This window comes from Leucoraja erinacea, chromosome 16 (genome assembly GCF_028641065.1).
Source record: "Leucoraja erinacea ecotype New England chromosome 16, Leri_hhj_1, whole genome shotgun sequence".
Taxonomy (NCBI): Eukaryota; Metazoa; Chordata; class Chondrichthyes; order Rajiformes; family Rajidae; genus Leucoraja; species Leucoraja erinaceus.
The window spans coordinates 38,958,180-38,975,648 of record NC_073392.1 but is presented as its reverse complement, the minus strand read 5'-3'; the positions used below and the strand labels follow the sequence as shown (position 1 = coordinate 38,975,648).

General features: G+C 41.7%; 1 protein-coding gene across 2 annotated transcripts in view; it reads left to right on the top strand.

The window, feature by feature from the left end:
• Nucleotides 1–16,524, top strand: part of pparg (peroxisome proliferator-activated receptor gamma) — a 116,398-nt gene extending 99,874 nt beyond the window's left edge. The window contains exons 6-7 of one of the 2 annotated variants that reach the window (XM_055648226.1): nt 1,888–2,335; nt 8,876–16,524. In XM_055648226.1, the coding sequence (XP_055504201.1) occupies nt 1,888–2,335; nt 8,876–9,123 (696 nt within the window). In that variant the 3' untranslated portion in view covers nt 9,124–16,524. The remainder of the gene's footprint in view (nt 1–1,887; nt 2,336–8,875) is intronic. The other variant, XM_055648227.1, reaches the window with a different exon arrangement.
• Nucleotides 16,525–17,469: the final 945 nt, after the last annotated feature.

The following is a 17,469-nucleotide window of genomic DNA, read 5'->3' as shown; positions in this document are numbered from 1 at the left end:
TAATGCAATTAAGATGACCTGTGGCATCATTATTTGGTGAAGGTGCATAGCTCATCGGGGAGACATTTGGAACATTTGCAATTTTAATGATAAAGTAACATTTTACAATGATGTTTAGGCTCAGCTGCTTTGCTATTTTCTGTGAATAAATTGTTACTGGCAGAATGTGTTCAAGCCAGAGCCAGCGGGGATTGTTGCGGGGATAGCTACTAACAGGCGGGGATTGTTGTCTGTATCCATAAATAAAAATGTCAGCTTTGTTAAATTTGTGCCTCTTACTGAGAAGTTCATTGAAAATCTTTCTAGGATCTACTTGGTTCCTCTCCTGTTCATTCCGCCCTGTACCAAAACCTGCCTGCTGACCACAAATATTCAGAAAGTGCCCTCAGAACAGACATCCCGTGCTCCACCTTAACATGGGGATCCTTGCTCCGAATCCTTGCTGGAATTAGCAGCCGAAGACTTAGGCTACACAGGATTGGAGCTCACATCTTCTCCCTTCCCCATCTCACTTCCTTCCTCTTCCCCATCAGGATGTGCTGGCTCTGGAGAGGGTCCAGAGGAGGTTTACAAAAATGATCCCGGGAATGTTAACGTATGTTGGGCGTTTGTCGGCACTGGGCCTGTACTCGCTGGAGTTTGGAAGAATGAGGGGGAACTCATTGAAACATCCAGAATAGTGAAAGACTTGGATAAGAGTGGATGTGGAGAGGATGTTTCCAATAGTGGGAGAGTGAAGGACTAGAGGTCATAGCCTCAGAATTAAAGGATGTTCTTTTAGGGAGGAGATGAGGAGAAATGTATTTAGTCAGAGGGTGGTGAATCTGCGGAATTATTTGCCACAGAAGGCCGTAGAGGCCAAGTCAGTGGATAATTTTAAGGCAGATATAGATTGATTATTGATTAGTACAGGTGTCAGAGGTTATGGGGAGAAGGCAGGAGAATGAGGTTAGGAGGGAGAGATAGATCAGCCAAGATTGAATGGCAGAGTAGACCTGATGGGCCGAATGGCTCAGTTCTGCTCCTATTCCTTATGGCCTTGTGATCACTGCTCATTGTTCTCAGAACCATGGAGTGACAAATGCATAGCTGGCATCCTGGCATCACATCACTCCAGTCCTCAAACAACTTCACTGGCTTCCCATCTGCCCCCGGATCACCTACAAAATCCTGGTCCTCACCTACAAAGCCTTCCACCATCTGGCCCCCCCATATCTCACTGACCTCCTCTCCCCCTACCAACCCTCACGGTCCCTCAGATCCACATCAGCCAGTCTCCTCTCCATCCACAAGTCCAATCTCCGCAGTTTTGGGGACAGAGCCTTCTCCAGGGCAGCTCCCAGGCTCTGGAACTCCCTCCCCCAACTGATCCGCAATTCTGTGTCCCTCACCATCTTCCAGTCCCGCCTCAAGACCCATCTCTTCACCTCTGCCTATCCTTAGCCCCACGTCCCCCTCCCTTTTCATCTGTGCATTAATTGCCTCATATTGTGTTTTGAATTGAATTCTGTCTTTACTTTGTGTACTAGTCATGTCTCTACTATTTATTTCATTCCACTTACATGTTTTTCCTCTACCTGCTAAATTTTTCTAAGGTGCTCTTGAGACTCTTGAAAGGCGCCCATAAATAAAATGTATTATTATTATTATTATTATTATTATTATTATTATAGCTATATGAAGTAGGGTCCCGACCCGGGACATCACGTATTCCTTTTCTCCAGAGATGCTGTCTGACTGGCTGAGTTACTCCAGCATTTTGTGTCCACCTTCGGTTGAAACCAGCATCTGTGGCCCTTTCCTACACATAACTGCTGTTGGTGTTCGGTGAATGAAGATACGGTGAACGTCACTAACCCGAGTTGCACTCGCTTTTTCCCGTTGCAGCCTTTTGTTATTTTCGACATGAATTCATTGAAGGTGGGAGAGGAACGCATCACATTCAAGCAAACGCCGCTCCACCAGCAGAACGCAGAGGTAGAGATACGAATTTTCCAACGTTGCCAATTCCGTTCCGTGGAGGCGGTGAGGGAAATCACTGAATTTGCTAAATCTATCCCGGGATTCGTAAATCTCGACCTAAACGATCAAGTAACCCTTCTCAAATACGGTGTGCATGAAGTGATATTCAGCATGCTGGCTTCCCTGATGAATAAAGATGGCCTGCTGATTGCTGCAGGCCAGGGTTTCATGACCAGGGAATTTTTAAAGAGCTTAAGGAAACCCTTCTGCAACATCATGGAGCCTAAATTTGAATTTGCCGTGAAGTTCAATGGTTTGGGCCTAGATGACTCTGACATTGCGATATTTATTGCTGTGGTCATACTCAGTGGAGGTAAGAAATTCTACTTCTCATTGTGTCGAAAAATTTCTCTTCACATCATATTTTGCTAAAGTCTCTCCTATCACCACTTTTCTCTCCTCCTCTTCTGGAGGCTTTGAATCCCTGCTGGTATACAGTTCTGCTACATTAGTCGCCTTTCTGGCCATTGTCCACAGGTAAGCCCTGGGAATAAGTGTTGGCTGTTCAAGCACGAGGGACATTGAGGGAGCAATATCTCCACTTGGCCTGTTAGCGATAATTATTCCTCGAGGTGGTGTAGCAGATGTATTACATTTTCTATTTGGAATAATTCATGATTTGAAGTGCAGTTTATTTCCAAGCAGATTGCTGCCAAAGAAGATGAGATTATATTATTCAATCTGTCCATTATATTCTCTGACGCCTCTATTAACAGGAATGCTCTGCCACCTCGACTTCTCCCTAAAAGTTATTAATGCCACAATTATATTGGACCAGCATTATTTCACAGTGCGATACGATAGTATACGAGAGAACTTTATTTATCCCAGGAAGGAAATTGATTCACAGTTCAGCTGATTGCTTGAATATTTCAGACTAATCGAGTGTAAATATTTTCTTTTGCATATATATTCTACTTGAACCGTGACATGTTAAAGGGTATTAAAAGTGAAATTGGGAAGTTAGGGGGACAGTATGTTCTCGTTAGAGTGAAGGGCAAGGCTGGCAAGGTTTGGGGACACTTGGGGCCAACGAGGGATATTAAAATTCCAGTCAGAAACACAGGAGGCATTTACGTGCTATTTATGGGCAACACGGTTCATACATAATGAGGGGTGTAGGAAATGGTGGGCTACACAAGAGGGAAATTAGGAGGGCAAGAAGGGAACATAACATTGATCTGGCAGACCAGATAAAGGAACATCCTCATAGATTCTGCATGTATCATGTATCGAGCAAAGGGATAACCAGGGAGAACATAGGTGCCCTTAATCATCAACATAGACATCCACATGTTGGGGCTGCAGGGGATATGCCAGGTGTTTTACCGAGGTGAAAAGATGACAAGGAATTGAAGGAAATGAGTAGTGATGTGTTGGACCACATCCAGTTACAAAAGAAGAGGCGCTAACAGCCTTAAAGAATATTAAGATGGATGAATAGCCTGGGCCTGGCCTAGTGTATCCATGGACATTGTTGGAAGCTCGAAAATATATTGCTTGGGCCCCCCCCCCGGCATAGATGTTTGCATCATCTTTAGCCACGGGGGAAGAACTGGAGGACTGAGAGAGGCTGATGTAAATGTATTTAAGTGGAGCTCTAACGTCAAGCCAGGGAACTAATGTCTGTTACTGGAGGGGATTGTCAAGGACAGCATTTGTGGGAAAACAAGGGTTCATTAGAGATAGCCCGCACAGCTTTGTGCATGAGAAGTGGGCCTTGTGGTAGAGCTGCTTCCTTACAGGGCCAGTGACCCAGGTTCGATCCCGACTGCGGGTGCTGTCTGTGTGGAGTTTGTACGATCTCCCTGTGACCACGTGGGTTTTCCCCGGGTGCTCCGGTTTACTCCCACACTCCAAAGACGTACAGGTCTGTAGGTTAATTGACTTCAGTAAAATTGTAAATTGTTCCTAACAAGTAGGATAGTATATGGGGTGATCGCTGGTCGGCGTGGACTTGGGCCGAAGGGCCTATTTCCACGCTGCATCTCCAAAGTCTAAAGACTCTAAATTATGCTTCACCAATGGGAGAGAGTTTTCTGAAGACATCCAGAGAATTGATGACGTAAGGGCAGAGGATGTCTATATGGACTTTAGCAAAGCCTTTGACAAGGTCCCACATGGTAGACTAGTCTGGAAGGTTGGATCACAGGGGATCCAGGGTGCGCTAGCCACCTGGATTTACAATGTGCTCAGCAGCAGGGCTTCAGAGCAAGGGTGGCAGTGAGCATTGCTTTTCCGAATGGAGGTCTGTGACCAGTGATGTACTTACTGCAAGGCCCTGTGCTGCGTCCACTGTTGTTTATCTTCAACATGAATGATTTGGATAACAATGCAGTAAATCTGCAGTTGACACCAAGATTGGTGGTGTAGCGTACAAGGAAGAAGGCCATCTGTACGTTTACAAAAGGAAGAGGATCAGCTAGAGAGGTTGGCCAAGGAACAGCACATGGAACTTAAAGGGCCTGTCCCACCATGCGAGTTTACCCAAGAGCTCTCCCGAGCTAAAATGAAATCAAACTCGTGGTATTCTCTGAATTCCTAGGACCTTCCACGAGTATGTTCACTATATTTAGAGATACAGCGCGGAAACAGGCCCTGTCGACCAGCGACCCCCGCACATCACCACGACACTACACCTACTGGAGACAATTTGTCCATTTACACTAAGCCATTTAACCTACAATCCTGTACGTCTTTGGAGTGTGGGAAGAAACCGGAGCACTCGTGTAAAACCAATGCGGTCACAGGGAGAACGTACAAAGTCTGTACAGACAGCGCCCATAGTCAGTATTGAACACGAGTCTCTGGCGCTGTACGGCACCACTGCGCCACTGTGCCGCCCAGATTGCTGAAATGAATACTGAAAGTATTATGAATGTTATATGATCTCTGCTTTCATGTGATGGGCCATTTCTTCATAAAGGCGTGATAGTGCTTTGATGGTTGCATTTGGTTTTGATTTTTAATTTTGTATTCAAAATTAATATGAAGAGCAGCATTATAGAATTTGTCAATACATCTGTAAAGGTGTATCTGGAAAGATCTAAGCAGCTTGTAACATTCATTCCCAGCAAGGATTGTTTACTTATTTTCATTATTTTGGAGACATTGTGTAGAGCTAAGAGATGCAAATAATCTTGTCTGAAGATTAGCTATTCACACAGAATCGGAGAAATCACGATCTTGTATATGCTTGGATAATTAAAACATATTGAGCTAAGCCTTTGCTTAGGGCTCAGTTTAAATGCAATTTAAATGCAATCACATTAAATTATTCTGATTATAGTGTGCAAAAGCAATGTAATCCAGGAATGGCAACAGGTATGTGTAAGTCGCTTGCACCCTGATCCACCACAGATAGTGTGTAGGAAGGAACTGTAGATAGATACTGGTTTAAATCGAAGATAGACACAAAATGCTGGAGTAACTCAGCGGGACAGGCAGCATCTCTGGAATCCCGTTCCTTCTCACCAGAGATGCTGCCTGTCCCGCTGAGTTACTCCAGCATTCCGTGTCTATCCACCACAGATATCCCAGGGTACAAATGCCTGCCTTATCTACAGCTCATAGATGTAAACGAGTGTTTGGGAGATCGGCAGGATGGATTTGCCAGCTACTGCGGGGCAACAGACATCTTCTGCCAAATGGCAATGGTGCATTCCCGTGTCCCCTTTCCCCTCGCCTCCACCCGCCGAAGATACAACAATCACTGAGTCATTGTGGCTGGCTGCAGCTGCTCCTGCTGTGCCTGCTCGCTCTCACCTCATAGCGGTCGGTCTCTGTGATCATACAGTCATAAAGTCATAAGTGATAGGAGCCAAATCAGGCCATTTGGCCCATCAAGTCTACTCCACCATTCCATCATGGCTGATCTATCTCTCCCTCCTTACCCCATTCTCCTGCCTTCTCCCCATAAATCCTGATCCACTACATTATTCATTTCTGACCTACGAGCCATTTAGGTTACGAACAGTTCTCAGTCCTGTCGTAACCTGTATTGGTACAAATACTGAACAGAGATGAATGATTTCAATTTCTAATGACAAAATGCTGAAAATTCTCATGAATCACTACATTTTTTTTTCAAGAAATTCAGCATTTAAAAAACAAAAAAATCTGTGGAAAATGCAGTGGATTTGCTGAGGCAATGGTATTTTCAATTTGTTAATCTTTTCCCTGTAAAGATGCAGACCTTTAAAGACTAGCTAATGACTAAATACTCTGAACAAAAGTGTCCTGTAAAATGTTTCAGCATTGGCTAGCACCATCTTTCCAGTGGGACTTGCACTTTAAACTCTCAATTTCATCAGCATCATGAAGCTGGTTTTTATCAGCTAATATCTACTTGGGATAACATGGAATATTTTAAAGAGAACCCATATAAATATAAATAGTTTCTTGTTGAATGGGACTCTTGTTGAGGCATTTTGAAGTATTGCCGCAATCTTAAAATATATTTCTTAGAGACATGTCTCTTCATGATTATATGATTATGGTGGGGAGCAAGAACTTCAAGGAAGATGAGCCAATCATTACTCTCATCAAGACTCCCAATTTGGCAGCTCTCAAATAGTTTAGTTTAGAGATACAGCGCAGAAACAGGCCCTTCAGCCCTCCGAGTCCGCACCGACCCCCTATCCTACACACACTAGGGACAATTTACACTTATATCACGCCAATTTACCTACAAACCTGTACATCTTTGTAATGTGGGAGGAAACCGAAGATCTCATTGATCCCATACAATCATGGGGAGAATGTACAAACTCCATACAGACAGCACCCGTAGTCAGGATTGAACCAGGGTCTGCTGGCGCTGTAAGGCAGCCACTCTACCGCTGTGCCACCGTGCCACCCAGGGTCAATAGGTTGACCTACTGGATAGTTTGCAGTTACAATGTATTTTGTCTCAGAAAGTTCCAAACAAACTTCAATGACATGTGGTGTGGGAATGTGGCCTCATATCATGAATCTTAGAAGGTAGATTTAATGATCTCTATGGCAAGCAGCTCCACAAATAACAACAATGAGAACGTTTGAAGGGTGATTCGTACATTTTAAATTACTCCTCATGAACCTGTAAATGTTTCTCATTGTCGTTACTGTTTCCACACAAAATAAAATACAAATCCCTGAATTCTTCACCCGGAAAACCTGAACTGAAAAAATTATAACGAAGATTGATGGACTTCTGTTGTATAGAGGTATGAAGGAATTTGTAGCACTGGTAAACGGATTAATCTAGCACTCAGGCATAATTTAAATGAATGGTTGAGTAAGTTGCTCCGTATCATTCATTCTTGTTCCCACGTACAGAGCAGGGTATTGAACTGTACTTTAATTGATAAAACATTGTCATTTTAGTTCTAAACAAGCATAAAATGACAATGTCTTCCCATTTTATGTTGGTTTAGAACTAAGTCCAGGAAATCATATCCCCACTGTGTTTCGTTGAAGTTATTTCCCCTATCGTTCAATCATTTTGTATTTTCAGGAGATTATCTGTTAATTACAAAAGCAGATGTTATTTGTATGCCACAAACTGCCCCATGTCCTTTCTATGTTTTGGTACATTTAGCATGTGGACCAAATCTCCCCTACTCTCCTGCACAATTTTAAGAATAGCTACATCAGTGAATCAAGCTTCAGATTTGGAGTTTTGCACATGCATTATAAGATCCCCTGCCTTCTCCCCATAACCCCTGAGATCCGTACTAATCAAGAATCTATCTATCTCTGCCTTAAAAATATCCATTGACCCCTTACACAGATTCACCACCCTCTGACTAAAGAAATTCCTCCTCATCTCCTTCCTGATGGAACGTCCTTTAATTCTGTTGCTACGACCTCCGGTCCTAGACTCTCCCACTAGTGGAAATAATATGTCTTCACATCATTCAACAAAAGATACATTTCCGCCCCATCCCCCCAATCAAAGAAAATGTTAAAATCATAAGACAAGTGCCATTTTTTTTGAGAATTGTCTTTTGAAATGGAACTGATTATATAAACTTTGAAGATAAGGTAGATAGTTAGTCTAGGGGTATTATTCTCGATTTGGGTGTGAAGGATCCGGGTTCAAATCCTGGATGAACCCTTCTATCACGTGGATTTGCAATACGATATAACATTATTTATCCCAGAAGGGAAATAGATCTGCCAACAGTTATAAAACACATGATACATGAAACATCAAATGAAAGTGATGAGTGGAAAGAAGGAAGGATGGGGATGTGCAAAGATTGTGTGGAGTGGGGGGGGGGGGGGGGGGGGGGGGGGGGGGGGGGGGGGGGGGGGGGGGGGGTGGGGGGGGGGGGGGGGGGGTAGGGGAGGCAGTCTACACCATGACAGAAGGGGGAGGGGTTGTACAGTTTGCTAGCCATGGGGAAAAGGGATCTCCTGTGGCATTCGGTGCTGCATCTTGGTGGAACTAAAGAGCTGAAGGTGTTCCTCAGCAACATACAGGAACTGGAGGGATATGGATCATGTGCAGTCAGTGAAGCTTAGTTTAATTTGACCTCATGTTCAGCACGGACATTGTGGGCTGGGCAGCCTGTTCAAGGGCTGTTTGTAAGTTCTATGTAACAGCTTCAAGGAATACACTTCAGGTTTTCACTTCAGACTCTGCTCTAAAGTTATGGATTTTATTTCTTCTGCATTTCTGTCTCCCCCGCCCCCTACACTTTTTCTTCCCATTTAAACATTTTATTAATCATCTGTCTTAATGTTCCTTATGTGACTGTTTTATTCGATGTGTTCCTTTGATGTTTCCATGAAGCAATTTGTTAAAAGATAACAAATGCAAGCTGTGAATATTATAATTTGAATATGAAACTCTACCTTCCTCTAGATCGGCCTGGATTGCTAAATGTAAAACCAATAGAAGATTTGCAAGACAGCATCTTACAAGCACTTGCTTTTCAGCTGAAGATGAACCACCCAGATACACCGCAGTTATTTGCAAAATTGCTTCAGAAAATGACTGATCTCAGACAGATTGTTACTGAGCATGTGCAGCTTCTGCACACAATCAGAAAAACGGAGGCAGAAATGAGTCTCCATCCACTCCTGCAAGAAATATACAGGGACTTGTATTAGAGATTCTCACCCTGAATCACTGACAAACCCAGTTTATCCTTCACTAAGGGCACTGTTTTATTATCTGGTCTTAACAAATGACGATCATGTCTTCACCAAGCATCAAAGCAATAGTTTGTGGAATGGCAACGTACTCCAATAAGCAAATGTTTCGGAAAAGGATATTTTCCATAGCAAGAACCATTTTCGTTTGGATTGCACGTGAAGAATCCCTTGACTGTCCCGGAAAATCGGTTCTTTATGGAAGTTTATTTTCTATTGAATTGTGAGAAATAAATAAAAAAAATAATGCTCAGAGTATTCACATTTTAACATTTTTCTAATGATCATTTTTTTTTTGTGTGCACTCTGTGATGCCCTTTAGGACCGCACTTGTATTGTCTCATCATTACTTTCATGAATAAGATTGAAGCTTAAACTGAAACATTGCTACTATCAACAATCATTATTTCAGGTATCTCTTGCCAAGTGTCTTACTAAAAGATTTCTGTTTTTCTTTAAAGAAAAGTCCAGATGTATATTTAATTATACAACTGGGTTTAATTCTGGACATTCAAATTCGCAACATTTGAATGGTTAGTTTTTATTACTTTAGACTCAGTACTAAATCTTTTGAATAATTTGAAAGGTGTGTTGAAAATTCTTGCTGCCAAGTAATTTTTCAAGGGAATAGAAATGCACCAAATGAAAAAGAAGGGTGTTTTAAATGAATTCATATTAAAGTTATTTTCATTGTTTTAAATGCAAAGAGTTTTTAACCGAACAATGTGACAAAGTAGTAACATTGTACTGTTGTACAATCTACAAAGTGCTCAACATACTTACACTGGATACTCCGTGAGGTCAACAGAAAAAATGCAATATCTGTCTAAAATGTAAAAATCTTTATTAAAATAATTCTGAGTGTAATTTAACATTATGAATATTACAATGAAGGATATAGAAGCTTTTCCAAAGAGATTATGTACCTTAATTTGTAACTGTGTATATGCAATAGATTAAATTCAAAAGTTATGGAAAAAAAAGGCTAATTAGTTAGTAAAAATATAATTATAATTAGAAAGCCTTGCTGAAGCACCTGTGTGCATATTAAGAGTTTTGGTGTTACAAATCTGGTTTGAAAGGAAGTCTTTAAGATAAAAGTGTATCCCTTTCGACGCAACCTGTCCTATCACTAATTTGAAGAGATTCATGAATGCTTTTGTCATTTGCACCGGATAAGAAAAATGAAATTCTTACTTGCTGCAGCCTTACAGGTATATTAGATGCAATAACAATACTCAATATACAATAAAGTGTCCGTTATTCTAAGTAAACCAGACAATGATAGTGCAAAACCCAAAGTACTTGGAGCAACCACAGCTGTACAAAGTCTGTGGTGGTTCGGTAGAGTTGAGGTGGTTGAGGAAGATTGTGGTTAAGGTTTTACTGGGTTGTTCAAAAACCTGATGGTTGAAGGGAAGAAGCTGTTCCTGAGCGTGGAGGGAATGATTCACGGGCTCCTGTATAACCTATTTGATAGCAGCAAGAAGAGTGCATGGCCCGGGTAGTGTGGTGTGCTTCCTGTAGACGACTTAAATGGTGAGGGTTCAGTATGGGATGAACCATCACCCAGCAGTGTTATTTTTTATTAAGCCTCCTCCGTTCTTGAGCATATGAATTTTCAAATAAGGCCATGATACGACCGGTCAGTATGTTCTCTACTATAGCTGAGGTTCAATAGAGTATTGGTGAGATACCAAATCTCCTCACACCTCTGAAGAAGTAGTCATTGATATGCGTCGGTAGGAACTGCTGATGTCTGAAGAAGGGTCTCGACCCAAAACGTCACCCATTCCTTCTCTCCAGAGATGATGCCTGTCTCGCTAAGTTACTCCAGCATTTTGTGTCTATCTAGAATATTGTTGTGACTCCATTAATTTGTAATGGAGAGCTCGCCAGGGATGTTCACACCCAGGAACATGAAGCTGTTGACTCTCTCCAACACTGTCCTGCCGACAAATACTGGTGCATTGTCTTTCAGCTTTCCCTTCCTCAAGTTAGCAATAGGTCTTGCTAGCATTGAGAGCAAAATTGTTGTTCTGGCAATCTAGATTCAACTATGTATATTTGAGATATTCAACTAGATCATAAGATCCTGAGTGATAGGAGCAGAATTAGGCCATTCAGCCCACCGTTTACTCCACCATTCAATCATGGCTGATCTATCTCTCCCTCCTAACCCCATTCACCTGCTTGCTCCCCATAACCCCTGACACCCGTACTAAACAAGAATCTATCTATCTTAAAAAATATCCACTGACTTGGCCTCCACAGCCTTCTGTGGCAAAGAATTCCACAGATTCACCACCCTCTGACTAAAGAAAGTTCTCCTCATCTTCTTCCTAAAAGAATGTCCTTTAATTCTGGGGCTGTGACCTCTAGTCCTAGACTCTCCCAGTGCCCATGTCCTGCCTCATCGTTACCTGTTATTTGCATCGTTGGCCTATTTAAAGAGCTGCTACACAATGACGGACACAGAGAAAGTAGAGCAGGGGTCTGAACACACAGTCTTAATGTGTCCCTTGTGCATAGGCTCAGCGGGGAGGAGGCGTATCTTGTGCGTAGGCTCAGCGGGGAGGAGGTGTTTCTTGCTAAAGTTGAGGATACATGTGCATAAGGAACAGTACAGACCTGGTTCCTCGAATTTGACAATGAGGTTGTGAACTCCACGACTTAATAGGAACCTGAGGGGTAACATTTTCACACAACGGGTGGTGGGCGTATGGAACGAGCTGCTAGAGGAGTTACTTGAGGCAGGGACTATCACAAAGTCTCAGAAACATTTGGATAGGTACATGGATAGGACAGGTTTAGAAGGATATGGGCCTCTAAGCAGGCAGGTGGGACTGGTGTAGATAGGTCATGTTGGTCGGTGCTGGCAAGTTGGGCCAAAGAGCCTGTTTCTGTGCTGTATTGCTCTCTATGTGATTCTTCATGTAGCTTGTTCTACAGCTCTGCACTTTGGGCACATAAGTGTTAAATCATTTTAACACCAAACGTCATGGTTAAAAATGCTTCTTGCTAAATAATTGAACTGGTGGCGACTTTCTCTCCAATGAGAATGGTGGACACGAAGAAATGCATATCGTTTAGATGACATGAAATGTTTATTTACAAAAGAGGGATTCTCACTTTTGTTCACATTTCTTTTTCATGTTTTTTCAAGACATGAAGTTGCCATTTGTCCCTTTGAGTCTATGCCCGTCCTCAGAATATTCCCATCACTCCCATTCCCATCTTATTCTGTGTCAAATATACATCAAGCTCAACCCACACCCAATTGCTCTCCCCCGACTGACCTGTGTTCGGAGTTACAGCCTAGGTGCCAATTCATTTCCCAGAACATCATTAGGATGAGGGAGAATTCTGAAGCATCAAGAGGAAACCTATGCCATCACATGGGGAAGAAAACAAACTCCATACCGACAACACCCAAAGTCGGGATTGAACCCACACCTCTAGAGCTGTCAGGCAGCAGTACTAGTTGGATGGATGCTGTGTCACCTGATATTTTTGGTCCCCTCCATTTTTTAAAAACAAACCCACCAAATATTATTGCTGATTTTGATCTCATCTTACAGGGGTCTTGCTTGACTGAGCATCGGGATGCAGGTTCTTCTGTTCGTTACAGCCAAATAAAGGCTGGATAGCAGGAAACCTTTAGATCAGGTGTACTTCACCTCCTATTTTAACGCAATATATGGCAGCTTACTTTTATATTTACATTGCAATTTATTTTATGTTTACACTTATAACGGAAGCTGCTTATGCTATAATACCATGCCTGCACTGCTCAAATTACAGCATGTTAACCTGCAAAGTCAATTGTATAGTCTGTGGTTTTTACACACCACAATATTAAGTTGAAGTTTTAAAACCAGTCGCTGGACTAAATTGACACTTCCAAACCTAATTACTTATTTCCTTGCCTATGCACAAGAATGTGGATGATTAGCAGTAACATCTCTTACCATGCAACATAAATCTAATACCAATGTAACACTCAATTTCTTGTATACATCTGGGAACAATGTGGGTCCGACCCTGGAAACGAGGCCTTAATGCTAGGATGTTGCTAGATGATGGAAGACATAGCCATAGAAGACATTGGATTAGACAATAGGTGCAGGAGTAGGCCATTCGGCCCTTCGAGCCAGCACTTCTCCTATGCACTGGTGAAACATATTTATTTTTTGGTATGTTGCATTTTTTGGAGGTGGGGGAGACCAGCCTCTTAGATCCTCATCCTGGGTGTACAACTTAGAGTCATAGAGTGATACATTGTGTAAACAGGCCCTTCAAACCCAACTTGCCCACACATGTCCCACCTACGCTAGTCCCATCTGCCTATGTTTGGCCAGATATCCCTCCAAACCTGTCCTATCCATGTAGCTATCTAACTATTTCTTAAACGTCATGATAGTCCATGCCTCAACTGCCTCCTTTGGCAGCTCGTTCCATACACCCACTACCCTCTGTGTGAAAAACATACCCCACAGATTCCTATTCAAGTTTTTTCTCCTTCACCTTAAATCTATGTCCTCTAGTGCTCGATTCCCCTACTCTGGGCAAGAGACTCTGCATCTACCCCATCTATTCCACCCATGATTTTATACACCACTAGAGGATCACCTCTCAATCTCCTGCACTCCAAGGAATAGAGTCCTCTTCCTATAGCTTAGACTCCTCGAGTCCAGGCAACATCCTTGTAAATCTTCTCCGTCCCCTTTCCAGCTTCCCCATTATGTCAGAGAATCCACACCATAACTCCCAACATAAGGTCAACACCTCACCACTTGCGGTGGCAATTCCCAATAACATCTTTCATTTCCATCTGACTTTACAGTTTATATGTGTACGTTATCAAATCACTGCTCCTCTGTAGAGTCTCTGTGTACTACTCGCAAAGCACATGCAAAGACCATTTAGACCAGTCGGTTTACATAGATAAGTTTGAATAATTGTGAACAAAACTTCATGAAAGAAAATCTATAGCAGGGAATACTCAGTGGTAAGATATATGCATACAATGTTGAATTCACTCCTCTCACTTATGTACACTTTTGTTTAAACAATACATAACAAGGGCTGATGAAACTTGTTTGTCAGAATGACAGAGCAGAATTAATGTGAACAATAGCATAATCTGACTAACTTCAGCGTTGACTCTGCCTAAAACCTTCAGACAGACAATATTCTATCTGTTCAAATAAATGTTATGACATTTTTACTTATTGAGGTGCTCTCTCTTAAGTCATTGTTTTAAGGGCACAAATTTCACTGATTTTTAATTGGTGGAACATCACATCCTAACTAAAACCACCAACATGTGTTGATGTGGAATCGTACAGGGTGCAATATGGGTGTATTCATTCACATTTAAGTGCAATTTCATAATGCTCTGGAATATTTTTAAGAGATGCCAATTATTTTTTTTCTCTTCTTTCTGAAAAATAATATATGCAGACAGTGGCGGACTGGGTCTAAAAATATTGGTTGCCAGGAGACAAAGGGGGCCCACTTGTTATAGGGGGCACACTTCATCACGAGCCAACTTGTCATTGGGCAAGCTGACACCCTGGCCAGTCCGCCACTGTATGCAGACCTGTCAGCAAGGGGTTAACAACATTGACCTGCTAAAACCGGGATATGTTTCAGGGATATTGTGTCGCCTCTGTATTTGGAAGCATGTGTGGGCCAACAGAAATGATTGTTCAAATCATCTGGTGGTAATGTTTGCCAAATTATTTATGATATATTGCACCACCAGTAAAGAGAAGCCCATTGTGAATATCAGAATGTCTCCACTAGCTGGAGAGGGAAGGAGGAGCCACAGTATTACTGGCTCCCTTGTATTATGTGGAAACTTGGCAAGACAATGTTGGACTTCCTCCTGCTGTTGGTGTTGATGAGTAACTGGTTCAGTTGAATCAGCATATCCACAGTCAGGTTTAGATCCCGGCTGATTACATTGCGGCCAAATTCTCTTCATATTTTCTGCCAAACTATAAACAAATAGCTTTGTATTCTTTTTACTAATGTGAATAGTTCGATGATACTCTCTCAGAAAATGTTCCTTCAAATCATGCAATATGATGAAACCACTGGCAGCTTTAAGGTTTTATAAATCAGCAAGAACTTTAATGGGTTTTTATTTCAGTCTAAATTGGCCGCACTGATATTTCCGAAAAGTAAAACAAGGTTTGCTTTGCATATATGTGTATTTTTTAGTCTTTAACAAAAGTAAATAAGGGACAAAATCAAATTATATGGCATGAGGTGGGAATTAAAACTAATGATGTACATTTGATAGCTTTAGATATTCATACTAATACTATTTTATGACGCACAGTTTTTCTACAATGCAATGAAAAATATTAAAGTGTATAACTTTAAAGGCACTCGCGTAGGGTCAAATCTGTGATGTTTTTCAAAACAAAGAATAGATTATCAATAGGTTAACTTATTGTTGTGGAACTTTTAAAACTAATGACATATGACAATGCATTTTGATTAAATTTCCCAATTTAAGGCATTACATAATATTTGTCTAACCTGAGCCCATGTATTACAATGCCAACTCATCAATAAAAAGTTAAATGCTTCATTCATTGTTTCATTTCTCTTAAAAACGATTACAAATCTGAAGAAGTGCTTTTGAAATTACACCTAGGTAATGATATGCAAATTATTTGCAGATTTTGTAAGCATATAGAGATGTTTTAACATGTATGAAACGCAGTAAATAACATTCAAGGATTTTTAGATCGATGTTTATTTTATTGTCCAGCTTTGCTTCTGGCACATCCTATCACGTCCAGAGGTATTATTTGTCATTACGTTAAAATGTATTGAAGCCTGGTCGAAATGATTAGTTAAATGCTGTATCAAGCTAATGATTTGTAATCAAGAATCAGTAACGAGTTATTGTAAAGACAATGCAATATGAAGTTGTAACCACCAGAGGTCGCTGCTGCAACTGTGACAGACTGGATTAAAATGGTCACGATGAACAAACTGCTCAGTGGGGCAAGTAGCGTTTGATGCTGCCCGTCCTGCATTTTGTGTCTACCTTCGATTTAAACCAGCATCTGCAGTACTTTCCTATACAAACTGCTCAGTGGGATGCACTTACAGCCATCAGTAACCACTTTGCAGAGTTTTATTGTCATTTTGAACTCATTGTCAATGCAAGAGAAGGATTTGAAAGGACTGTTGGATAAGAAAGCACAAATGTGGTGAGATTCTGTCACTCACCGTACAATATAGTCATTATTACTCAAAGGGAATATTCTAGTTATGTAAGCGTATCTGTAGACTGTAAAAATTATAGTTCTGTACTGGAAAAATATTTTAAATTAAAAAAGTTAAACTTTCAAATGGAAGTTTTAGTAAATTCCATCCCGCTGTTTTGCATGTGCATGGCATGAGCACAAAGAATGGGTCGACTGGGCTTATATTCACTGGAATTTAGAAGGATTGAGAGGGGATCTTTATAGATCCATATAAAATTCTTAAGGGGTTGGACAGGCTAGATGCAGGAAAAATGTTCCCCATATCAAACTCAAGCACGTTAGATACAATAGAGGGAAAATACAGAGTGCAGAATATAATTCTTAGTCTCCACATCCTTTCTATAATGTGGCAACCTAATAGGGCTGTCCCACTTTGGCAACTACCGGAGACTATGCGGTTGCCACATGGTCGGAGGTGGTCGCCGGAGTGTCACCTATTTGGTCGTGAGTAGGCCCATAAAAGTCCTCTCGTGACATTAATTCAGTTAAGGATTTTGCCTTAAACTGCATGCTTTCCCCTTACAAAAAAATACAGCACCTCATACTTGCTCGTATTAAACTCAATTTGCCATTTCCCTGCCCATTTCCGTAAGGTCCTGCTGTATCCTCGCTGTCCACCAATTTGGTGTCATCTAGAAACGCATGTCACAAATAACAGACGTCCCAGCCCAGGTCCCTGGGCACAGACCTCCAGCCAGGATATCACCCTTCCACCATGACCCTCTGTCTTCTATGAGTAATCGTGTTTTGAATCCTAACAACTGCCATTGTGGATTCCATGCATCATAAATCTTCTCACCCAGCTTACCATGAGGGACTTTATCAAATGCCCTACTATAAATTCATTGTCCCATCCTCACTGATCACTTTTGCCACCTCTTCAAAAACCAAGTGGCAAACCATGACCTCCCACAGAAAAGCCTTGCTAACTTTCCCTAATTAAGGGACATAACCAGCACATATCCAGGCGGCATGGTGGCGCAGTGGTGGAGTTGCTGCCTTACAGCAC